We start from the raw sequence: 25,961 nt of genomic DNA on the forward strand, positions 1-25,961 counted from the left end.
TCACTGGACCTGGAATGCCATCACTGCATCTCTATTCCACCTTTCACCTGTTTTCTTAATCATGGCCTTCTCTAGCTGACGAAGCATATAAAATGGAAACTCTGAACACTGAAACTCATGGATCTTAGTCTTCTTTTTTCTTTTTTTAAATTTATTTTGAGAGAGAAAGAGCACACATGGGAGGGGCAGAGAGAGATGGAGAGAGAGAATCCTAGCAGGCTCCACTCTAACATGGCTCCAGTGTGGGGCAGGAACCTATGAACTTTGAGTTCATGACTTGAGCCCTGAGCTGAAATCAAGAGTCAGATGCTTAACCAACAGAGCCACCCAGGTGCCCCTGGATCTTAGTCTTCCGATTGCTACCACAGCTAGTTTTGAATGCCTAAGGTTAAACTTTTTATTTTAGATAATTGTGGATTTACATGCAGTTGTAAGAAATAATGCAGAGAGATCCCATGTATCCATTACCCAATTTGTTTCAATGGTAATGTGTTATAAAACTGTAGTACAGTATGGCAATCAGTACATTAACATTGATACAGTCAAGATATCGATTTAAATATCTCTCATATCTTAGTGTGTTCAGGCTACTATAACAAAACACTATGAACTGTGCGGCTTATACACTACAGAAATTTATTTCTCACAGTTCTGGATGTTGGAAGTCTGATATCAGCGTGGTTGCCTTCTGGTGAGGGTCCTCTTCCTGGTTCGTAGCTGACACCTTCTCAAAGTATCCTCATGATGGAAGGAGCAAAGAATCCTTCTGGAGCCTCCTTGATATGGCACTAATCCCATTCATGAGGGCATCACTCTCACAACCTAAGAACTTTCCTCAGGTCCTGTCTCTTAATACCATCATTTTGGGGGGACACAATCATTCAAACCATAGCACCTCACTTTCTATAGCCACACCTGCTTCCCTCCTCCACACACCCTACTACCCCAGCCTTAACTCTTAGCAGCCACTAATCTGTTCCCCATTTCTATAATTTTGTCATTTCATGAATGTTATATAAATGGAGTCATGTAGTTTATAATCTTTGGGGATTGGCTTTTTCACTCAGCATAACTCTGGCAGTTCATCCAAGTTGTATGAACCACACCTTTTTGTTTCTAAGTGGTTTTCCATGATATAGATGTAACAAAGTTTAACCATTCCCGCTTAAGGACATTTGACTTTTTTTTTCTAATTTTGGACTGTTACTAATAAAGCTGCTCTGACCCTTCGTGTACAATCTTTGTATGAACACAAATGTTCATTTCTCTCAGATAAATGCCCTGGAGTACAATTGCTTGGTCATATGATATTTGCACGTTTAATCTTTCAAGAAACTGCTTAACTGTGTTCCAGAGTGACTGTGCCATTTTACATTCCCACTGGCAGTGCATGTGTGGTCCACTTTCTCTGGATCCTAGTCAGCGTTTGGTATTATTTTTTGTGTGTTTGAGTCATTTTGGTTGGTGTATGGTAATATCTCATTCTGGTCTTAATATGCATCTACTTGGTGACTAGTGATATTGAATATCTTTTCACGTACTTATTTGCCATCTATATATCCTCTTGAAAAGAATGTGTATTCTGCTGTTGTTGGATGGAGTGTCCAACAATGCTAATTAAATCTGCTGGTTTGATGTATTGTTGTGGTGTTGTTGAGTTCTATATTGTTCCTGGTTTTCTAATTGTTCTATCAATTGCTGAGAGAGGGGTATTGAAGTTTCCAACTATAATCATGGATTTGTCTATTTCTTCTTTCAGTTCCATCAGTTTGTACTAATTCTGGCGTTGGGTACATACACATTTAAGATTTCTATGTCTTGCTGGTGGATAACTGTTTTATCTTGATGTAATATCCTTCTCTGTCTCTAGTAATTTTCTTTGTTCTCAAGTGTACTTTATCTGATATTTCCACTTATATTTTTGATCCTCTGATTTGGGTATTTTATAACTGAGGCTCTTTCCCCCCTCTTTTTTAGGAATATATCATTCGGGTGCAAAGAGGAATTTCTGTAGAAAACAGCTGGCAGGTAAGTTTTTTTTTTTTTTTTTTTTTTTTTGTCTTTAGAAAAATGTTTATATGTTTAAAAGTCTGACTCGGGGCATCTAAAAATCTGGAAAAACCAAAACATGGTTAAGTATGAATCCTGTTTCTTTTAGATATAAACCTTCAGCTTTAAGATAGGTATTATAATATAAAAGACTTTTCTGTTTCCAGTTGTTTGGTTTAATTTGTGTATGATGTTACCACAGAGAGTATCTATGAATTTGTTCCCCAGTTTGGCCCAGAGTAGGATAGATAGATAGTAGGCAGATTCCTGGTTTTGTTCTTAGTAATTCACACCTCCTCCCCTGCAGCCATGGTGTGGGTAGGGAAGGTTAGAGTTAAGTCCATCAGGTAGAAAGGCTAGATAGCACCTTGGATATTGTACAGCTTGGACACTGCATTTCATGGACTCCCAAGTCCGCTCATGGGCAAATGCTAGTGCCAGTTCCCTCACTGTGTGTAGGTGAGGGTTACCTTACAGCCCCAGGGTCTGCTCTCCTCAGGGGTGGCCTCAGAAAGAAAAGAAAAAACTTCCTACCTAGATCCGGGTGTCCTTTCTATGTCAGTTGACTTTCAGAGGGTGGCTGACTTCTGTATAGGGGCCATTTCTGTGCAGCCTAGTAGGTAATTATAATGACCCTCCTCCTCTCTCATCTACAAAAAAAATCTTACCTTGTGAGTCAGGCTTGAACTTTCTCTCACCCTAAGCAGTCTTGGACCACAGTGGCCCACACTTGATCTTTCCCCTTTGCCTGAAATTTCAAATGCTTTTTGTTTCAATAATTACACTATTTAACATCTAGTGAGCATTTCTTCTAGGCACTGGTTCAAGCACATTGATTCACCTAACCTTTAAAAACAGTTCTATACGATTGTATTACCCCATTTTACATTCAAGAGGTAAGTAACTAGTCCAAGGTCACACTCTGATCAGTGACAGAACAGGGTTGGGATTTGCATATTCTCTGTGATTAACCACTGTGCTACCTTTTGCTCCTTTGTATTTATCAGGGATGGCCTTGTATTTAACTCTCTGATGTATATTCAACAAGCAGGGCAACAGCATTGTCCTACCAGAAGAATGAATCCTTGAGGCAGTTTTCTAGATGCAATGCATTAGAATCCTTGGGATACTTAACAAAAATGTAGACTCTTGGGCCCCACCCTGGACCTACTGCAAGAGATTCTCTGAGGGTGGAGTCCTAGATGATCAGCAGGTAATTCTGCTCACTAATATTTGAGAATCATCAATAAAAGTTGAAGTCAAACCATTCAAAAGCAAAATAATTTCCTTGCCCAGAGCCTGAAGAACTAGTGGAATTTGATTCTGGTCCAATCAATGGCATCAAGCAGAACTAAGAAAGAATGTATAGACAATGGAAGGTGGACGTCTGCTGGGAGGGAAATGCGGAGAATCTGGGAGAGGTATGGCCTCTCTGCCTGCAGATGCAGTCCTGTCTCTAGAATGGTGGGATCTTAACTGGGGGAAGTTTTATCCAGGGCAAGGATGAAATGGCCTCAAAGCTATCCATTTCCTTTTACTTTGATTTCATGTTCAGTAAAACTTTTTTTGGGTAAATCATTAATTCATCTTTCCAGATGCCTGGTTAATGAGAAGGATATTGAAAGGACTATTCACTCTGAAAACAAAATCATTCTCTCTTACCTGTTGGCATCTTGTGTGTTTGGCTGGCATTAACCAGTTTTGTATGACCCGGCCAACTCTGGGTCTGTTTTCTGGGCCTGTCTAGTTAAGCAAGTTAAGTACCAGGTATGAGCCCTCCTACGCTTAGTGCAAATGCCTGAGCTCTAGAATGTCAGTAAATATTAAATAAGGAAATGAAAAGAGATGGTCTTTGCCAAATGAAAACACCACTGTCTTGTCTTACAGATTGTGAGGAGATACAGTGACTTTGATTTGCTGAACAACAGCTTGCAGGTAAATATTTGAAAACACTAATGACACACGTTCATTGCTTGGGCTGTCTTAGAAATTAGTTGGAAATGACAATATCAGGAACAAGAAATCAGCAAATTTCCCTGGCAGAGGAGATAGACTTATACTTTAAACAGATGATGTGTGGCTCTAAAAATAAACTTTGGTAACATGTGATTTATGATAGTCACCTTGCAAGTGAGTACCTTTATGCAAGACTGCATCCTTACCACAGCCATGGATGCTGTGTATCATCTCCTTTGCACAGATTGGGAATGACTAACTAAATTGCTGGACTTGTTCACTTAGAGCTGGGACTGTCTCAGACTCTCTCCACTGAACTAGGCTGCATAGTCAGTTGCAGATCAATACTCAGCAGTAAATAGAGACTCAGTCTTTTTCAATGTAATTTTTTCTCTCTCTTTTTTTTAAATGTTTATTTTGAGAGATAAAGAGCATGAGCAGGGTAGGTGCAGAGAGAGAGAGAGAGAGAGAGAGAGAGAGAGAGAAAATCCCAAGCAGGCTCTGTGCTGTCAGAGCAGAGCTGAACTTGGGACCCCATCCCATGAACTACGAGATCATGACCTGAGCTGAAACCAAGAGTCACATGCTTAACCAACTGACTGAGCCACCCAGGTTCCCCGTAACTGTTTTCTCTTAAATACATATTTCTAAATCCCTCTGGTTTAAATGTTCCCACTTTGGTGGCCATAATGGACAGAGAAATGAGCTGCAGAGCCTTTTTCTGGAAACAGATGTGCTTGAAGGGTCCTAGAGGGGCTTAAGCACCGTAGTGAGTAGTGGCAATAGCACTCGTGTCTCCATTCAGCAGATTGGTCTTCAAGTGCCGTGGGTTACTGCAGACCATTGGGCTTGTGTCATATCTCAGATTTGATTGGTAATATAAATCTGAGCCAGAGCACGTGGCTTGTGACCAGCTCAGCTGGGAGGTGAAGCACTGCTCCCTTCATCGGTGAACGAGCCATCACATATTATTCTGAGTGACCTCTGATCCTGCCCACAAAAGTCAGTCAGACTGCAGGCTGGCAGGGAGCAAAATGCTTCCTTTCCTTCAAAAGGAAAGTAGCAAATGTAGTATCCAAACTTTACCATTATTTACAGCCCTGCTGAAAACATGAATGCTTAACTTTCTCTCTGGTAGAATTGGCCTGAGTTGTCTACAGACCTTTATGTAATTGGCAGATGGTTATGCATTTGCCAAATGTTGTCTTTTTAAATTTTAATTATAGTATGACCAATTTAAATCTCCAGATAAAATATTGGAAGAGATCAGATTCTACTCATTGATGGGTTTAATTGGTTTATGGATTTTTATAGCATAGCCTTTCCACTTAGACAAAAGTTGGGTCTGTGGTGGCACTGTAGATGAGGCACCGAAATGCAGTGTATTCCAACAGTGGATTTTCTCCACAAGTCTCTCTAGACATTTCCATGCAACATTTCCACCCTGGCATGAGCTTCTGGGAGCCAACTTTGGGCCTACTGTGTGTTTTCACCACAATGCACAAGTGAACCTTTGCCCAGTGATCTTCGTACAGTGTCATTCAGCCAGGAGTAAGTCTTATGGGAGGAAGGTTTCTGAACTTGAAATTGCCTAGGCCCAGCCCCCAAAAATGGGGATGGGAGGAAAGGGTTTTATCTCATATTTGTTCTTGCTTAGGGGATGTAAGGTTGAATCTCTATGACTATTCAATGATGGCCTTTTTAATATAATAGAATTTTATTTTTGCTTCAGTGTAATTTTCCCTTTTAAAATAGGCACTTTCAGTGTGCATTTTATTTCAAATGCAAATATCCACATGTATTGATGTTGGCTTATGCTGGGCAGGATATGGCCAGACATCATTTCAGTGGGAGGTTTTTCTAGATCCAAGTAAACAAACAGAAGAAAGTACACACAGCTTTTTGGCAAGAAAATAATTTCAAAACAACCTTCATAAAACAGACCAAAAAGACTCTCAAAACCACAGAATAAAACTGTGACTGTGATTTTTAGTGTCTGATTACCCTTCTGACGGATAAATGAGTTCCTGCTGAAGAAAGAGAAATATAATACACATATGTGGAGTTGTCTGACTCCAATAGGAAAAATGCCAAAATGAAAAAAAAAAACAGGATGTAAAATTATACATGCAATATAATATAATTACATGAAATGTTTAGAAAAAAAACGATTGGAGGGAAATATGCCAAACTATTAACAATGGTGATCCCCAGGTGGCAGGATTATGGCTTATGTTTTTTTTCTGGCTCTTTATACTGTTTTGTACTTTCCAAGTTCTTTATAAACAAGCTCATATAAGCTATATAAGCAAAACATTTAAAAAAAGCTTCATTTCCCCAACTTTTTATAGTGAGCATATTTTGTGGTGATAGTGAAGAAGAATCACTACCTTATTTTTTTTTAATGTTTATTTATTTTTGAAAGAGAGAGAGAGGGAGGTGCCTGGGTGGCTCAGTCGGTTAAACATCTAACTTCAGCTCAGGTCATGATCTCACAGTTGGTGGGTTCAAGCCCCACATCAGGTTCTGTGCTGACAGCTCTGAGCCTGGAGCCTGTTTCAGATTCTGTGTCTCCCTCTCTCTTTGCCCCTCCTCCACTCGTGCTCTCTGTCTCAAAAATAAATAAACATTAAAAATTTTTTTTTTAAAAAAGAGCACACAAGTGCACAGGGGAGGGGCAGAGAGAGAGAGGGAGAGAGAGAATCCCAGGCAGGCTCTGCACTGTCAGCACAGAGCCCAACACGGGGCCACAACTCATGAACTGTGAGATCATGACCTGGATGATCTCAGGTCATCATCCTGAGATCAAGGGCTGGATGCTTAACTGACTGAGCTACTCAGGTGCCCCTCACTAGCTTCTTTTAAAGGCAACATCAAATTAGTAACCATCTAGGGAAACCACACACAACAACATAAAGGAAAGGAGCAGGAATTGAAATGATGGGAACTGAGCCCAGATTGGGAAGGAGTCCAGACTCTGCCCCTTATGGCAGGGAGACCTTGGGTCAGTTATTTCCCCTCTCCATCCTCACTGTCCCCATTTGAAACAAGGGGTTGAACCAGATGACTTCTCAGGTCTGTGGTAGCATAAATGTTTTGTGATTTGAATTTTACTTCCCACTGCTGACATAGGAGAGGGAGAGACTCTACTGTGTTCCCCGGTGGAGGGGGTTAGGGGGGAGTGTTGGGACAAGTTAAGAGTCTGTCGAGAGCTCAGAACTCCCTAGAACACTCACTGGAATATGATTGAAGGCAATTTGCAGACCACTGGGATCTGATATTGAAAGTGAGAAATTGACAGATTCAAAGTTTGAAGGTCACTCCTCCAGACAAAAGCTAGTTTTGTTAAAATTGCCACATAGTTTGTCATATAATTTGGAGGTTTCTACTTATGGGCCAGATTATGGGCTCTAGACTTCACTTTGGTGATCATTCCCCCTTTGCCTTGTCACTCTGCAGGTGTTATGGATGGAACTTTGGGGACTTCTCCACTGGCTTTCTTTCCTTCTTTTTATTCTAAATTTATTTATTTATTTTGAAAGAGATAGAGCACAAGCAGGGGAGGGACACAGAGAGAGAGAGAGGATCCCAAGCAGACTCCGTGCTGCTAGCACAGAGCCCAACAGAGGGCCCAAACCCACAAACTATGAGATCATGACCTGAGCCGAAATCAAGAGTTGGATGCTCAACTGACTGAGCCACCCAGGCGCCCCTCTACTGGCTTTCTTGTTCTCTTCCCCATATACAAGAAACTCAAGAATGAAATGCATAGGGCACGTTAAAGAGGAAAGCTATTGAAAATGGGATGGTGAGGTGTCATGGCTTGAAGCTATCAATGTTGGAGGCGTGTAGGAAATCACTAGATTAGTGACTCAGTTGCTCTCTGTGCTAGTATTCTCTTTCCCTCCCTTTTTAATTTTTACATTTTAGAGAGAGAGAGCATATGCAGGCAGAGGGGCTGAGGGGGGGTGGAAAGAGGGAGAATCCTAAGGAGGCTCTATGCCCAGCACGGAGCCCGATGCAGGGCTCAATCCCACGACCCTGGGATTATGACCTGAGCTGAAATCAAGAGTCAGATGCTCAACCAACTGAGCTACCTAGGCACCTCTCTTTCCCTCCCTTCTAATGAGTCATTGGACTTCTAAATTTTATATTCTGTAATTGTCAAGCATTTTAGAAATCCTGGGAGAAAGCTGAAAGACAAAGTAAGTATCTCTTGAATGCTAATCTTTTTTGAAAGGCAAGATTTTAAAATAACACACACATTGCATACTTCTAATGCTTGTAGAAATAGTTATTGTGAGATGTTAAGGAAGAGTAGGAAAAAACCTCTAGTCTATCCAACAGACTGGCATAGCAGGGATACTGTAATTCCAACTGTTGGCAAAGAACACTTTGTTTCACCTGATGATTTGGAAGGGCTGATAGGATGTCTGGGGCAGATCAATACATTTTCTTTCCTAAAATGAAATTAAGCTTGAACAAATAGATTGGTGGAAGCTTGAAGGCCAAAAAGTTCAAAACAAATACTTTATCAAACTCATTTTCAAAACAAATACTTTATCAAACTCAAACAATAGCCCTGTTGGTGTTTGAATCTGATGATGTCAGATGTGACTCTTTCTGTCATGAGTCATGTGGGATTCAGCTGGATAGATGTTGGGCAGGTAGTGCAAGGGAAGGGGCAGATATTGGTTTATGGTAATTTTTAAGAACCCTTGCTGTATATATGGTCAGCTTTATAAGCAAGAGTTTTTCTTTTTTTTTTAATTGAAAAAAAAATAGTAAATGAGAAATGTAAACATTTCATAGTATAGAAAACATTGATTGACCAACCCAATCTGAGTTAGCTGTTCTCAAGGTGGTAGTGGCAGTCCTTTTAGACATTTTTTTGGTGCATGCATAATCCATATCCCTGGACTTACACATGCACACACACATGCACGCACACATACACACGCTGTTGAGATTATATTCTGCAACTTAATAAAAGTTTTTAAAAGAAAAAGTTATGTTTTTAGTAGTACCTTTGATTATATTACTCAATGCTCTAGAACAAAAATAATAATAACAGTAATAATAAGGTGGTTCACTTGGATGTGTACTAGCTGAGTGATGTGCTTTCTTCTTAAGTATGCTTTAATAAAGAAACTGCTATTAGGTAAAGCTGAATTGTATGAATGAGGAAAATAACCTGAAATTTATGTGTCTTAGCTGGAAGCTAATTATGCCATGATAGAAAATTCATTCTAAGTATGCTCTGACACATTTTCATAATTATGTTGGAGAAATAGGCAATTTATGATTGTCAGCCAACCTTTTCATCTTGTCCAATATCAAGTTCAAGGTCTTCGGTGTTGTTTGAAAAATACACAGGCTAAGTTAGGTTTGCCCACATGGGTGGTTTACATTGCATCCTTGTCTGAATTCAAGATGCTCTTCTCTTTAGACATTCCCCTCAATCAATATGCATGTCACTTGGGCTGCTCTAATCTAAGCACAAGTGTAGAATACCACTGCTCTTTGAAAGTGATTTTGCTCATTAAATTAAGATACCAATCTGATGCTTTGTTAAGTTTCAAAAATAGACTTAATGGGGCACCTGGGTGGCTCAGTTGGTTAAGTGCCCAACTTCAGCTCAGGTCATGATCTCACGGCTTATGAGTTCAAACTTCACATCAGGCTCTGTGCTGACAGCTCAGAGCCTGATGCCTGCTTCAGATTCTGTCTCCTTGCGCCACCCCCACCCCCATCCCTGACCCCAACCCCACTTGTGCTCTGTCTCTCTCTCTCTCAAAAATAAATAAACATTAAAAAATAAAATAAAAAATAGACTTGTAAAGTTTTAAGGGATCTGGAAAATGATAGATTGAGCACCTGTATTTACTTTTCCTTCCTTCTGAAGCCACTCTAAAACAGCAGTAAGTTGATCTTACACACACACACACACACACACACACACACACACACACACACACACAGTCAAGGACAAATAGAATAGGAAAGGATAAAGCTACAACAAAACATTTGAAGCTGAAAATCCAGTGGATGAGAGCTAATTAAGTAGATATGGGAAGGCAGAATTCTGAGCTGGGAGGCAGATGGATAACCTCATTGTGTCTCAGTTTATACCGCAGAACCTCCAAAAGGTTTAGCACAAGGTGCTGCCTCCAATGGGGGGCAAGGTCAAGCTGAAATCAGAAGTTGAGAGTATGTTTAAGAAACAGATCCCCAGATCTTTCCCCATCTAGCAACTTACACCTGCTGCCCTTCTCCCTCCAGCAGAAGATTGGAAGTTTATTATCTGGAAAGGGTAGAACATTGGACTGGGGGATGCAGGCACAGTAAAAATAATTACACAGTACATGTCAGCACTGCCTCTCACCCCCAACTTTGCCCCCTTCCAAAAACCTTCTTCCTTTTAGCTCACAGAACATTGCTGGTCAGACCTAGACCCTCCAGGCAGGGGATTGGAAGATTTGGGAGGAGGGGGATCTGCCCAACCTAAGAGGAAAGAGTTAAAGGTATGGAGATCACAGGTTCTCCCAATGAAACAGCTGAATGAGGTCACGTGCTAAAATAAAGCCCACAGCAGTTAAGTCCCAGCCACTCACTGAGCCCTTCTAGTCAGCTTTTGTTGCTGTGCTCTTCAGTATGAGCAGGCATCCCAGGATTGCCAGGTTCCTAAGGAACACTTTTAACTTGAAAGATAACAATGAAAACAAACAGGAAAAAAAGAAAAAAAAACTTTTGGAAGCAGAATATATACAGCAAGAGGAACATTACAGCTACTTCAGAAAAAAAAATTATTTTTTATAATCTCAGAGAGATAAGAAATTGCATTATATTCAGGATACTGTTAAAAAAAAAGAGTACTTAAAAAAAGATAGTAGAAATGAAAACTCTTTAGAAGAGCCGCAAGATACAGGAAATATCCCCAAAAATTTGTTCAGTAGGGAAAAAAAAGGTTGTTTAACAAAAGTGGAAAATAGGAGTGAAGAGATAAGAATAGAGGACCAGTCCAGAATGTCTAACACTGGAATAAGAGTTCCAGAAAAAGAAAGCAAAGGGCATGGAGGGGAAGAAATAATGACCTAATACAAGAAAATACCAAAGATATTCACAAGGATATTCGTTTCCAGATAGAAAGGGCTACATACTCAGCACAGAGGCTAGAAATAGACCTGCAGAGAGGCACGTGCATGTCACAAACTGAAGTCAAAGAGAAAAGCCTAAAAGCTTCCAGGGAAACAAAACAAAACAAAACAAAACAAAACAAAAAAATGGCAGCAAGAATCTACTGTTAACAGCAGTACTGGAAGCTAGAAGACAATGAAGTAGTTCTTAGAAATCCTGAAGAACAAATATTTCCAACTTAGAATTCCACAATAAGATTCTCTGTCATTCAAGTGTGAGGGTAGTATAAAGACATTTATACATGCAACTTTTCCAAAAAAATTGACCTCTGCAGCACCATTTTTAGGAAGCTGACGGAGAGTATCTCCACCAAAAATCAGGGATTCTCTACAAAAAAAGAAGGTATGGATATAGTAATGGGGTTCACGGGAGAAAGGCAAAAGCATCCCTAGCATGATGTCCCAGGATGCCAGTTCTGCAGCAGAAGTGGGGACCACCAGTCCTGCCTGGAGCAGGGACTCTTCAAAAAGATGAATTGATGCATTTTTGTATCTGAGTATGTTGAGAAGATGCTTAGATGGAGAGTTTGGAGTTGAATAGAAAACTAAAACAAGCAAACAAACAGAAATGACCAGTTGATAAAAAGGAATAGTAAGCATGGCTCTCTGGCTCAGAGGTGAATATCACTTAACCTAAAGTAAGCAGGGATATTGCACTAAGTAAAAATTATAACTATATTGGAGGGATTAGGAATAGGTTGTGCATGGGATGAGATTAGGATTGTGAAAGAGAACTTAATCCATAATAGGAAATTAATAGATAATGCCTAAAAATGAAAATTCCTAGTGAACGTTCCCCTATACCAAAAAGATCGGCTCAGAGAATTGGACGCGGCTGTCTCAGGGAACGGGGAATGGCTAGGTCACCTGTTGGCAGAGGTATTTGTCAGGGGAGAGTGTCATGGGACTGCTAACAATAAAAAAAAACTATTTGACTCTTGAAATTACATTCATGTATACGTTTGGTAAAAAGAAAAACACTTTTTTTTAAGTTTTAAAGTTTCTATGCTTAATACAGCATTTTATCAATTCTCAGTTGCAGTTTTTCACATTTTATCATCCCTCTGAAATTAGGATACATCTTAATGAAATATGGCGGCTCAGGATTCTGATATTGCATCTTCTTTGGGGATGGCATGAGTATAATACTTTTTCTCTTTTAATTAAAGATTGCAGGCCTAAGTCTACCTCTTCCTCCCAAAAAATTGATTGGTAACATGGATCGTGAATTCATAGCTGAGAGGCAGAAAGGTCTTCAGAACTATCTCAACGTTATCACCACAAATCATGTCTTGTCTAATTGTGAGCTGGTTAAGAAGTTTTTAGATCCAAACAACTATTCTGCAAACTACACTGGTAAGCAAAGGGGTCTCTGAGCTATGGTTGCATGACTAAAGAGGCACTGTTCTTTGCTGGAGAAGACATGTGGGAGAAACCCTCCTGCCAAACGGGGACACGTGTACATTTGTTATAGGGCATTATTCCTTTACTAATACTTGCCTGATTGTAATTTACTGTAAGAGTATAAGAAGAAAATAATTACTTCTAAAATGTGTGTAATGTGTGCACAGAAGAATATGAAAGAGAAGTTATTGTGTGTGTGTACTTGGAGTCTTTTATTATCTTCCCTGGCAGAACAGAAAGTAAATAATCCACAATAACCTAATTTGATTTTTAACTTGGCTCTCCTTTCGTACTTACAGTATATAGCATGTCTACTTTCCTGGGAATTACTTTTTTTTTTTTTTAAGTTTATTTATTTTATTTTGAGAGAGAGTGTGCTCAAGTAAGGGAGGGGCAGAAAGAGGGAGGCAGAGGATCCCAAGCAGGTTCTGCACCATCAGCACAGAGCCCGATGAGCGGCTCGAATCCATGAACCGTGAGATCATGACCTGAGCTGAAGTTGGATGCTTAACTGACTGAGCCAGTCAGTCAGGCACCCTATCTGGGAATTACTTTAAACTGAGTGGTTCAGAAGGGTCCTCTCTGTGTCTTCCCAGTTGTTCCCAGAGACCCACTCAGTGCAAAGCCTAAGGAGCTCTTCCAAATTTTCCCCAAATCAACCAGGGGACTGAGGTGGAAAGGGTTCCAGTTATACACAAAGCTAGCGTCAATAACCTAAGCCTGTTGTCAGCAGAAGGAGTGATTAAATATTCAATATGCCTTGGGGTGGCCTTGAAGAGACCCATGGAAACTGTTGTAGAACCGAGCCAGAAACTAGAATTTGACTGAGCTGTTAAAGCTGACCCATGCTTAGAGTCTCAATGGAACTCTGCGTATTTTTAATAAGCTGATTTCCTTGCTAAGAGAATAGATTGTTCACACATTACATTTCATGTCCTCAAGACACTGCTTTTGAAGTAATTAGAAGGAGGCACTTTTATTCCTGTTTCAGAGAGAGGGAAATAGAGGGCTGCCTGTCAGGTACCAAACTTTTCTGCATAATAAACTCAATCCAGGGAGCTTTAAAAAAATCCCGATGCCTAGGCTGCCCTCATGCCAATTAAATCAAAATCTCTACAGATGGGGGTGGGGGCTCCTGGTTTGGAAAGCTCCCCAAGAAATTCCAATATGCAGCTGAGTTTAAAAACCACAGCCCTTGGGCCTTGCTACTCACAGTGTGGTCCTCTGACCCACAGCACTGGCATCACTGGGAGCTTGTCAGAAATGCTGAATTCAGGCCCCATGCCAAACCTACAGATCAGGATCTGATTTTAACAAGGTCCCCAGGTTATTTGCATGCACATTAGAGTCTGAGAAGCCTCTGATGTACCTCCTTTCTTCTCATGGAAGTACCTGCAGAGGTAAAAATGCCTTTCTAGAATGTAGCCAATAAAGGAAAGTTTAGTTCAAACTCACATTTACTCTAAGTTACAAAATTGAACATTAAGTTATTACAAGGCTTTTATTCTTCCCCCAGTTGTTTTTTGGTTCATACAGGAGAAAAGACATCACAGGATGGGGCTCCCAGGACAGCTTAGATTCTTTCAGTGTGGCATCTCTCATGGCTTTCAGTCACCATGCTTTACCTCGATCATTCCCAAAATTGTCAGATGGCAAACCATCTGGATTGACTGCTATCAAATCAGCCTTCACCTAGCCCCGTTCATTGGTTTGTCTACTTAGTTCCTGAGAGTGTCTGCTAATGTGCTCCTGAGGGCAGGCATCAAGTTGCAGTACCTACAGGATGATGCCGTTCATCCCATAGGCTCTCACTGTCTGCTCTGCCTGTGCTGTGTGCTGGGTGCAGGTCCGGGTGTCGGGGGTGCAGGTGCAAGGAAGATGCGCTCCCTACGAGCAGGGAGCTTGTACCAGGAGTACATTGAATTACCCGGGGTCAGAGCTAGAAAAGATTTGGAGCAGGCATGTCAAGACCAACCCTTTCATTTCATAGATGAGAGATCACCTGAGAGGAAAGGCCTTACCTAGGGCTGCACATTCGTATGACTGTACAAGCATACAACGTCTGTTTTCCAGTTAAGATGCTGCTTTGCCCCTGGAAGATGATCTGATCCCTGTATTTCCTACTACTGTACCCCTCACATGCTACTGTTTTTCTTGATCTTTCTCCTTTCCCCCTGTATGGCAGAACAGTCAGGAGTCCAAAGCAAATGTGGGCAGAGGTATAATAAGGTTGCTAGAGACTCCCACTGGAACCCAAGTGCTCAAGAAGGCGGCACAGTCCTGGAATGAAACACTAGGGGATGGAGGCTGTTTGCAGAGCATATGCTGATTTATTGCCCCTTTTGAATGAAACTGTCAGAACTTGTCTCTAGGCTGACTCACTAGCAGCCTGGAAAGGGAAGCCCAGGCAGCCTCCTGTACCAGCTTGACAGCCAGTCCCTGGAAAGCCAGGTGGACTGGTCCAGGCTTCCTGAAACTCAAAGCATGGCCTGTGGTTCCTGAGGGCACTCTGCATACCTCCACCATGTGGCACCTCTCGAAGCAGGGCCACTTCCCCCTTTCATTTGGGTAATGTCTCCACCTCTTATCCTTTTCCAAATGGTCTGTGGTCACCACCCCTTTCCACTTCAGCAGGATGTGCATGCTGCATTCATGTGGCCAAAGTCACCAACACCACTCTTGCTGTCTCTTGCTCTGAGGTTGAAGATGCCTTGTTGGAGTGGGGACTCTGATGCCACCACAGTGTCCAGGTGGTGGGTAACTAGGAGCTTCAGGACACCAGCGGCTGCTCCTCTCTCTCTGGGTCTCCAACCTGGGATTGCTGATCTTTTCCTTCTTTTCCTGGTGTTCTCCAGATGACCAAGGAAATACAGGTCCTTAGTGCTCTTGTGGGGGGGTTATGAGATGTCCATTTGTATTTTGTTTCAGTTTTTTTTTTTAAGTTTATTTAATTTTTGACAGAGAAAGTATGAGTAGGGGAGGGGCAGAGAGTGAGGGAAAGAAAATCCCAAGCAGGTTCCACACTGTCAGTGCAGCGCCTGATGCAGGGCTTGAACCCATGAACTGTGAGACCATGACCTGAGCCAAAATTGGACACTTAACCATCTGAGCCACCAAGGTGCCCCTGTTGACTTTTTATTTAAATTCCAAAGGTGTCCATTTGTGTTACTACCAAGTCTAATTGAGGGCCAGCCAATGTATAGGGAAAACAGGTGTTTCCCAGTCACTAGGGGCTTGTATTGGAAAACGCACACACACATGCCCCACTCCACACAAACCTCACCTTATTCATCTAACAAGATGCTTTTCTTTCTTTCTTTCTTTCTTTCTTTCTTTCTTTCTTTCTTTCTTTCTTTCTTTCCTTCCTTCCTTCCTTCCTTCCTTCCTTCCTTTCTTTCTTTCTTTCTTTCTTTCCTTCCTTCTTTCTTTCTTTCTTTCTCTTCTATCATTTAAAAACCTGTCTGAGTGGCTCAGTCAGTTAAGCATCTAACTTCAGCTCAGGTCATGATTGCGAGTTTGAGCCCTGTGTAGGGTGCCTGGTACCTGCTTTGAATTCTGTGTCTCTCTCTCTGCCCCTTCCTTGCTCGTGCTTTGTCTCTGTCTCTCTCTCAAAAATAAATAAACATTAAAAAACATTTTTTAAAGCCTCAGTGCAGTGTAGCCATCTTCCTGCTTCAGACCTCAAACCTCCTCAGAATAGGGGATTTTTAATGTCCATTTTTAATGTCCATGCAAAAGTCACTTGTACCAGAGATGAGGAGCTTGGATCCCTGTGACAGCTTTGTAGCATTTCCCCTCTGTGAACCTCAGGTCCTGATCTATAAAACAAGAAGAGGGGAAAGGGGAGTGGACAGGAAGTGGACAGGCCCTCTTCTACCCAAGAACCCTATGAGTAGGTCAGGCAGTAGTGCGCTCAAGTGGGGGTGTGGATTGTGTTCAGAACGAGAGCAGGATGCTTTGGGAAGTTGTAGGCCGCAGTCCGCTGTGCAGACCTCCACACATCTACTCCTGCTGTAGACCTCCTCTACTACTCCTGCTGTAGTAGATGGGGGATCTGGAGCCCAGCTGCTGGGCTGGAGGAGGCCGTTCCCTGTAATCATCATGGAGCTGGGATCTAGGAGCTCAGAGATTGCACATACTGGGGGCAACTGGTATATTCTGAGCTGAGAAGTCAGAGGTCTGTGGGAAGCACAGGGTGGGCCTGAAGGCATTGCTGTGCATTTCCTGCCTGGGGCTGGTTTATCAGCATTTCCTGAGCATGCAGTTTTTCCCCAGGTGTCAGTCAGTGTTCAAGAAATGAGAGCAGATGCCTTTCGTTTCGTGGATTTTGTGTTCTAATGGGAGAGAGCATCCACATCCATTGAACACATATTGAACCCTTAGTTCTTGCTTTATCAAATATTTATTGCCTACTCTGTGTCAGGTGCTACAAATACAGCATTGAGGAAAATATAGTCCCCTACCTGCACCCCAAGGCACTTCTGCAGGGAGACTGACAGGTGAAGGCTATGGCAGAGTAGACATGGAGCAGCATCTTGAGGGTAGGGGTAGAGGGGCAGATGATCCAGATCTGAAGGTGGAGGAAGGCTTCCAGAAAAGTTGATACCTACGTGGAGATCTAAGGATAAGTAGAAGTTTGCCAGGCCAGAGGCAAGGGCCAGTGCTCCAGGAGAGAAAAAAATATTTCCATGTAGCTGTGGGCTTTTGCCCAGACTAAGACATAGCCTTCCAGCTGGAGTTCACAGTCTAATGGAAGAGAGTAGCCATACCTCAGGACAGTCCATGGTGAATCCCATAGGAGAAGGACACTTGTAGCTCTGGGAATGTACAGAGGATGGAGGGCCCAGGGAGACCTGGCTAGGGGAGCAGCAGATTTGGGTTGACCCTTGAAGGACAGGAATGGAAAATGCAGAGGGGTGGGGTCAGGCCAGTCTTCTGGGGGTCAAGGCAGGCAAATCTAGGTACCACATGTTGTGGAGGGGTAAAGACAGAAAGATAAGTTAAAGCCAGAGCTGAGTTAACACTAGATTTAGAAGCTTGGCCTTGGGGCACCTGGGTGGCTCAGTCGGTTGAGCATCCGACTTCGGCTCAGGTCATGATCTCACAGTCTGTGAGTTCGAGCCCCGCATCGGGCTCTGTGCTGATGGCTCAGAGCCTGGAGCCTGTTTCCGATTCTGTGTCTCCCTCTCTCTCTGCCCCTTCCCTGCTCATGTTCTGTCTCTGTCTCAAAAATAAATAAAAACATTAAGAAAAAAAATTAGTTTAAAAAAAGAAGCTTGGCCTTGATTTTGTTAGGAAATGGTGTGCTAGTAAATATTTCTAAGCAGAGGAGTAGATGCTTACGATTGAAGTGCGTTGCCTGAATCTGGGGAGGGAGGGGATTCATACTGAAAGTGTAGGTATGTGATTTGCTTCACAATAAGTCATAGTTCAAGGGAAAGAAAATGTCCTTTCTGCAATTTCCTGATTCTCTAAGGTAAAAAAAAAAAAATCAGTTTTCCAGTCCTCAATTTATCAGTAACAAATTCAGCACGTTCTGTTTGTTGACAGCTACTTCCCCCATTCCTAGAACAACATGTGGTATGTAGTAGCATACGATAAATGTTGAATAAGGATTTTGCGGGAAATTATGAGTCACTGTTGGTTGTGAATGAACTGTCCTTTACAGCTCTTAGAATCACATTGTACTGCATTTAGAAAATTATTTTTCATGATCCTTCTCAAAGTTGATAATGATTTTCACTGAAAACAATGTGTTTTTAAGTTATGTTGAAGTTGTTTTAACGATTGTTTACATTCAAGTTGTTTTGGAAATGCTGAAACATTTTTATCAACATTAATTATAGAGGAGGTACAGAGGTCCCAGTGTTGATTATGAAAATTTTATATGCTTCTGCCATACTCGGTCCCTCCAGATGGTTTGTCACTTTGGGGTAGTTAGAACAAATGTAGGTGGAGTCAGTTTTGTATTTGATCATGTCTTGTTTTCTTCTGTGTGGATAGCATCAACACTTTATGTATCGAGTCACTAAACGAGTCGATTGTTTTCTTCCCCGAATCTCTTAACTCATAATGTGCCGTAAAATATATGACATTGTTTGCCAAGTGCTTGGCATGGTAATTCCAGACTAGGTCATTCTGACATATGGAGAGCATTTTTGCCGAATCTCTCATTCCTCACCAGTGTGCCTGGAATGTCATTCATGCTAGGTGGAGGTGAAATTCCACAGTGAACTTGCAGTGTTGCTGTTTGCTTTCAGGGATCTAGAGTGGCTTCATTTTCTCATTGCATTGAGGGAAAATAGCAAATTACAGATGTTGCTTTTTGCAGGAAATGTAAAAAGGCACAGTTGTTCTGATAATTTCTTAATACAGTGAACGTTAAAGAACTTCCTCTTCTCATTGTCTTCTTAAAAGGGGGAAACGTTCTTACGATACATGAACACAAAAGAAGGATGGATTATTTTTCCAGTAAACAGGGGTATGGTAACTTCCCACAATAGAACTGTGTTGTTGCTGTACATAGATGTTTTTCTAAAACACTGGCTTTTATTTCCAATATATATTTAAGGCTAATCGCTTCTTTGTTGGTGAAAGCTGTAATTCCATGAGGAATGAAGACAGGATAAATATCACTTGGAGCAACATAAAGACTGTTCTGAGCTGACCTCAGATCACATTTTGAATTTTGTGCTTGGGTTGTGGCCTGGTGCATATAATGAAGTCCTGGCTTATGCCAACTAGTTTAGGTATTTTAGATCTTTCAGTTTAAAAAATATCTACGTATTTTTTTATATCATTAATAATTACTCTTTTTAATAAACTTTTTACTTTGGAATAATTTTAGACTTATAGAGTATAGAGAGTTTCCATATACCACCCCTCACCGAATTTTCCCTAATGTTAGCATCTTACATGACCATGGCACAGTTATCAAAACTAAGAAATCAACATTGGTGCATTACTATTAACTACAGATTCTATGCAGATTTCACTAGTGTTTCCACTAATGTCCTTTTTCTGTTCCAGGATCCAATCTAGAATCCTACATTGCAGTTATATCTGCAGATTTTTTTTTAATTAAGTTTTTTAAGAAGGTCATAGACCATAAGGATTTCATTTGCTAGAATAAGATCTTAAGCATATGGTACTTTCATAATAGGTTTGCCTGATGAGTTTCTAAAATGTCTTTGCAGAGATTGCCTTACAGCAAGTTTCCATGTTCTTCCGATCAGAACCAAAGTGGGAGGTGGTAGAGCCATTGAAAGACATAGGTGAGAAACTGGCATATGTCTAGTCTGTTAATACAGGTCACAGAACTGGACTCTTTGTCACACTTTCCTATCTGTATCCTGAGAAAGCTCTTAAATGCAGGTGATTTCTTTTTCTTTTTGCTTTCTGACTGCCTGGAGGTGCAGTCCATAATTTTTATACTTCATGAATCTTGGGCAAAGCACTACCTGAGGGTTTGGAGGGTAGTACTGTGTACTTTTAGGGCCCTCATTCATTTGCCATCACTCTTTCTCACTAAACTTTAACTTAAGTTTTCCTATTCCCGTGAATAGAATAGTTTCTTTGCCGTTGTTTTTGGTGTTTTTTTTTGGTGGGGTTTCTGGACTTTTTGTTTTGTTTTGCTTTTCTTAAGTACAGTCTTTCCCATGTCAACATTACCAAATGGTCATTTTGCTGGTGCCTGTGTTACTGTGGATAGTATTACCAAACTTAAGTTTTATTATTCTTTAGTTGATGATATTTCTGTTGGTGTAAAAATGATATGCTATAAATACATCTCTGCTTTTATGGCAGGTTGGAGAATAAGGAAGAAATATTTCTTGATGAAGATTAAAAATCAGCCAAAGGAACGGCTAGTGTTAAGCTGGGTAAGCTGGTTTTTTGCTTCAGTCTCATTTCAGGGACATTAGCTGGGTTTATGAAAGCAGATATTGGAAAAGAGAATTAAGAAACTGTACTGTGCTCCTGAATGATGTATAAGGCCTCTTCAGTCCCACAACAAAAGAGAGTCATTTTGAGTCACTTTGCTTATTCATTTGGTTATATGGATGTGATATTATCTGATCAACTAGTAAACATCTGGAAAGAAACAGGAACAGCTTAAAATACTTCTGGAGCCTCTTTAGGATTGGCAATTTTGCAGTTTGTTTTAAGGAAGACATACTTGAACATTACTTTATGTTATATCTCTCACTTTGGGAGTTCTAGTGATTTGGTTAATGGAATTTGGTAAGAGTGTAGTTAAATCCTGGTACATATATGTTTATATTCTACCTCTCCAGAAAAGCCTTGAGGCAACAAAACTTAGTGTGGTTTTCATCTTTGGTTTACAGTCATATATTTGGGCAAATGAAAAAAGGGAAAGAGTAACAAGGAATTTTTCTTTTGATTACTAAGGCAACACCCTAATATTTCCCCCCGTGTTTTCAGGCTGACCTTGGTCCCGACAAGTATCTGTCAGATAAAGATTTTCAGTGTCTAATCAAACTTCTACCTTCCTGTTTGGTGAGTACAAGCCCTTCTATTATTCTGCGTACTGATGACAGATTCACAGTGTTTTCTTGTAGGTGACCATGGACAGACGAGCTGGAAATACTCTGTAGGCTCAACGGAATGGAGAGGTAGAGTGGATTTTAGTTCAGACTGAAATTGTTCAGGGCTACTCCCATAGTTCAGAGGCCATTTAAATGGCATTCGTGACATCTACACAAACCATGAAACATGATAATTTAAATGGTTATGTGTGTTTTAAACAAATGTCAGAGTAGGAAAGCACCCACTTTGTTCTTAATGAGGATGTTTATATCCATGGAATTGAAAGATCTGTTTCTAGCCTGAGAAAACAGAACTAATATAGATTTAGATAGGCTGGGTACGGGGAAGCACAAGAGCTCTTTTGCTGTCTGAGTCACTATTCTCACAGGCCAAATAGTTGGCCTTTAGGAGTGCCTGGTATTGTTTATGCTAATGTACATTTTGATCCAAGGCCTTTAGTGGAAAAAAACACATCAATATGTTTCAGAATATATGCAGAATGTCTTCAGGAAAAGACTAATCTGGCCAGAAAATTGAGTTAGTATTGATGTTCTTTATCTGTGGTCTGCATGAGGATGTAGGACCCTAGACTGAGTCATTCATGAGCACAATTATGCTGACCTGTCTAGTTGGGTTGGCAAGCTCGTTTTTGAAGATAGAAGGTCTTGTCAGGCTAGCAAAACCAAGCATTTAATGAAGTGTGATATGTAGCCAAGAAAAATGCTGTGGTCTTTGAGTGCGATTAGTTGTGTGACACAGGCTCTCAGCATTCAATTCCATTTTTTTTTTTTTAATTTTGGTTTTCAACATTTATTTATTTATTTATTTATTTATTTATTTAATTATTTAGGGAACAAGTACACGAACAGGGGAGGGGCAGAGGGAGAGATGGAGTCACAGAATCCGAAGCAGGCTCTAGGCTCTGAGCTGTCAGCACAGAGCCTCAGGCAGGGCTTGAACCCATGAACTGTGAGATCACGACGACTTGAGCCGAAGTTGGACACTTAACCAACTGAGCCACCCAGACGCCCCTCCAAATTTCTTTTAATGGTTGTGGTTTTTTAAAAGGAGGTAGTACAGATAAGTGGTGCATGTTAAAATTGTGGAAAGTGAGAAAACATGGAAAAGCAAAAATAAAATAAAACTCACTTGTAATCCCAACCAACCAGAAGCATGAACCAAAATGTGTAGTTGTTGCTTTTCTAGAGCTTTATATGGTTATTTTTGAAAAATTAAATACATATTATTTTAAAACCTGATTTTTTGGTTAATGGTATACCATGCGCATCTTTTATGTTGAATACATGTAGTATAACATCATTATTCTGGCTCCATAGAATTGTCGTTGGCTTTACTTCAGTTTATTCAGCTAATCTTATACTAGACATTTGGACCACTTCCAGTTTTTTGTTCTTATTTAAAAAAAAAAAGCCACAGTGAACAATTCAGGCTAAACATTTGTACCCATCCTTAATTATTTTCATAAGATGATAAGAATTAATAAAGGAGATATTTTGAGACTGTATAAATATCCTGTTGTTACCAAATCCACTAGTTTTAGCCTCATTGAGATTTTCCAACTTCATCATTCTTCTTAGGTTTATGAGTTGGCACTCTAAGGAAGAGCTTCCTATTCTCCCCTCTGTTTATATCGTATGGACTCAAAGATTTTTATTTTATTCATTGGGTTCCTTTTTGGGGTGATGAAAATGTTCTAAAATTAGGTTGTGTGGTAGTTTGTACAGCTCTGAATATACTGAAAACCATTGACTTGTGCACTGTAAATAGATGAATTTTAATGGTATGTGCAGTTATATTTCAATAAAGCTGTTAGAATGTCAACATCAATCATTTTGATGTGATGATCAGGAGAAACTTCATGATCAGTTACTGTATTTTTTGGACACACCCTTCCATCCCCACCCCACTCAACCCCTGCCTCCTGATTCCTTGCACAGCTCAGCTCCTAAGGGTTTAAATTTTAATGTTATTCCTTTGAGCTAATGGATATTGTAATATCTGTCTGAAGCCACTTTGTTCATGTAACCAAAATTCCAGGTCATACGAGGACTTTCCTTTCAGTCATTAAATAATTTGTCTCACTCTTCACCCCACTTGGTTGACTCAGTGTCCCCATCTCAGGAATACCCTGTGAATCGTCATATTGCACACTCCAGTAGAAGGATTGGAAGATTCTTGCAAGCTGCTTTTGATAAGGGCTTAAGATGCCAAAGGATGCTGCTTTTGCTTGTTTTCTGGCTTTTACATTCCCTGGCGTGGTACCGAACAGCAGTGTGAAATGTTAGGCAAAGCTGTGAATAAAGACACATTTACCCTGGTCCTCACTTGGCTGTTCTAGGATTTGGCTATAGTCTTTACCAGTTTACAGCAGCAGAATATTAAAACCACTGTCCCCCAAACTCAGACTTTCTCTTTCTTCCACCCTTTTGCCTGGGTTCTGAGAATGTGCATACCCAGGCAGATACCTTCACATGTAGAGCTCACCGTGCCGGTTAGCCACCTCCCTTTGTTTATGTTCCTTCTCTTATCTAAAGAATCAGGTGCACCCGGGTGGCTCAGTCGCTTAAGCGTCTGACTCTTGATTTCGGCTTGGGGTGAGATCGAGCCCTGCATGGGACTCCGTGCTGACAGCGGGGAGCCTGCTTGGGATTTTCACTCTCCCCCTCTCTCTGCCCCTCTCCCCTCACGCTCTGTCTCTCTCCAAATAAATAAACATTTAAAAAAATAAAGAACGAGGTGCTAGTTGATCATCTTGTAGGAAAATGCCATGTGTTCAGGGACATCCCCACATTTATGTGCAACTACACAGCTGAAATGGTACTTGTCTCTATGTAACCAGATTCTTATCTCAAAGGACCTAGACACTGATGTGAATAATCGTGAATTTCTTTCTTGTTTTGGCAGCACCCTTACATCTATCGGGTCACCTTTGCCACAGCTAATGAATCCTCAGCATTGCTTATTAGGATGTTTAATGAAAAAGGAACTTTGAAGGACCTGATCTACAAGGTACTTGTGCAAGTTCATGATCATAAGGACGTTCTCAAGTCCCTTCAGAACCTGTTGTTGATACTTGAGCTTTAAGTTTCCAGAAGTTAGGCCCTGGGGGCTTTATTTTAATTTTGATTTTATTTGGAATCTATTTTGACTTTAGCAATAAAACTGCCCAGTCTGGTAGAGCATTCCTTTCCCCACATGGAAGAAGGTTGGACACACAATGCTTAGGTCCATTACATTGTAGGCTGCTTTCTTAGGTCAGTTTTGAAGTTTGTGTCTTTCACTTAAGAAAGCAATACTGCAGTATCTCAGGAAAGTTGGAAAATAGGACTTTGGGGTCTGCCAAGGTCAAGACCTGTTTGATCTTCACTGGACTAGAGAAGGGATGGAACCCAGGTCAGCTTCTTTCTATCAACTGTACAGACCCTTGTATTTTAAAAAACCACCTCCTGTGATTTGATCTCATCAGGCACCACCAGCTGCTCAGACTCCTCCCTGTTCCAGGAGGCTGTGTGCAGAATGTAAACCCTCTGCTGCTTTCTTATGTGCTCTTTGTTCTTTTCCAAAGGCAAAACCAAAAGACCCATTCCTAAAGAAGTACTGCAACCCTAAGAAGATCCAGGGCCTTGAACTCCAGCAAATAAAAACATATGGGCGGCAAATATTAGAGGTAAGAGGTATTTAATATTTGTTTAAGCTGCATTGGAATTTCATCCAGTTGACTGTATTCTTTTGGGAAAGTTCTTAGGCAACATCCAAAATAGTTTAAGTTGTCTGATCACTTATAAACTGATGGCATTGTCCCATTTTATCCCAAAAAGCAAATATTTGAGACCTAAGACAGCAGTTTAGATCTACAAAATTACCAAAGCTTAGCTATTGGAATTTAGTGTCTGATTTTTAAGAACTTTACTGTGCAGATACCAACTTTTGTGTTATGTTTGGTTGATCTTTATCTTTGTGCCAATATTGTTGGTTTTGTTTTGTCAATATGTAACCGTATGGCTCCCTTGCATAAGTGTAACTAGCATGAAAAGGCTTTCCCGTTTTCTTTCTACATCAGTATTCTCCAGGCTCCTTGGATTGTGAGACCCTATTAGTGAAAATAATTTAAACATAACCCCACCCCACCCCCTGCCGATGTTACATATATTTAACTATTATATGCGTACCCTACTACTAATATATGTTGTACATTATAAGTTAGGAAAGAAGGAGATTAAAAACAAAACAAGAAGAAGGAGAAGTTAAAGTGGCACCTGAGTGGCTCAGTGGTCCGACTCTTGATTTTGGCTCAGGTCATGATCTCACAGTTTGTGGGTTTGAACCCTGTGTCAGGCTCCATGGTGACAGTACAGAGCCTGCTTGGGATTCTTTCTCTCTCCCTCTCTCTGCCCCAACCCTGCTGACATGCGTGCGTGCTCCAAAGGAAGGAAGGAAGGAAGGAAGGAAGGAAGGAAGGAAGGAAGGAAGGAAGGAAGGAAGAAAAAGAAAGAAAGAGAAAAGGGAGAAGTTGTATCATTTTCTTCTAGTCCTTAGTAGATTGCCCTGGGCACCCCCTTTGGCTAGCACTGCTCTAGTTCACAAGGTCTTTGTGGGGGTTTATCTAGGGATCTGGATTACTGGATGAGCCACTGTTTATTAAATGGCAGGAAAAGTTTGCTTCTTTCTGTGGAAGCCGGTCATATGTTTCTGTTAATAAACAGCCCAGTATATTCTGAGAAGAGATTGGTCTAGAGATGTCTTCAGCTCAGCCTCTTTTCCTGAATAACTTTGGCCGATGCCCTGACA

The 25,961-nt window shown here is 40.9% G+C and overlaps 1 protein-coding gene across 8 annotated transcripts in view; it reads left to right on the forward strand.

Moving 5' to 3' along the window:
• Nucleotides 1–25,961, forward strand: part of PXK (PX domain containing serine/threonine kinase like) — an 81,851-nt gene that overhangs the window by 31,127 nt on the left and 24,763 nt on the right. For 7 of the 8 annotated variants that reach the window (XM_042979282.1, XM_042979283.1, XM_042979277.1 and 4 more), the window contains exons 2-9: nucleotides 1,978–2,028; nucleotides 3,937–3,984; nucleotides 12,371–12,557; nucleotides 19,802–19,879; nucleotides 20,412–20,485; nucleotides 21,048–21,122; nucleotides 24,078–24,182; nucleotides 24,739–24,840. In XM_042979282.1, the coding sequence (XP_042835216.1) occupies nucleotides 12,419–12,557; nucleotides 19,802–19,879; nucleotides 20,412–20,485; nucleotides 21,048–21,122; nucleotides 24,078–24,182; nucleotides 24,739–24,840 (573 nt within the window). In that variant the 5' untranslated portion in view covers nucleotides 1,978–2,028; nucleotides 3,937–3,984; nucleotides 12,371–12,418. Of the gene's footprint in view, nucleotides 1–1,977; nucleotides 2,029–3,936; nucleotides 3,985–12,370; nucleotides 12,558–19,801; nucleotides 19,880–20,411; nucleotides 20,486–21,047; nucleotides 21,123–24,077; nucleotides 24,183–24,738; nucleotides 24,841–25,961 lie in introns of those variants that run through there. The other variant, XM_015538541.2, reaches the window with a different exon arrangement.

This window comes from Panthera tigris, chromosome A2 (genome assembly GCF_018350195.1).
Source record: "Panthera tigris isolate Pti1 chromosome A2, P.tigris_Pti1_mat1.1, whole genome shotgun sequence".
Classification (NCBI taxonomy): Eukaryota; Metazoa; Chordata; class Mammalia; order Carnivora; family Felidae; genus Panthera; species Panthera tigris.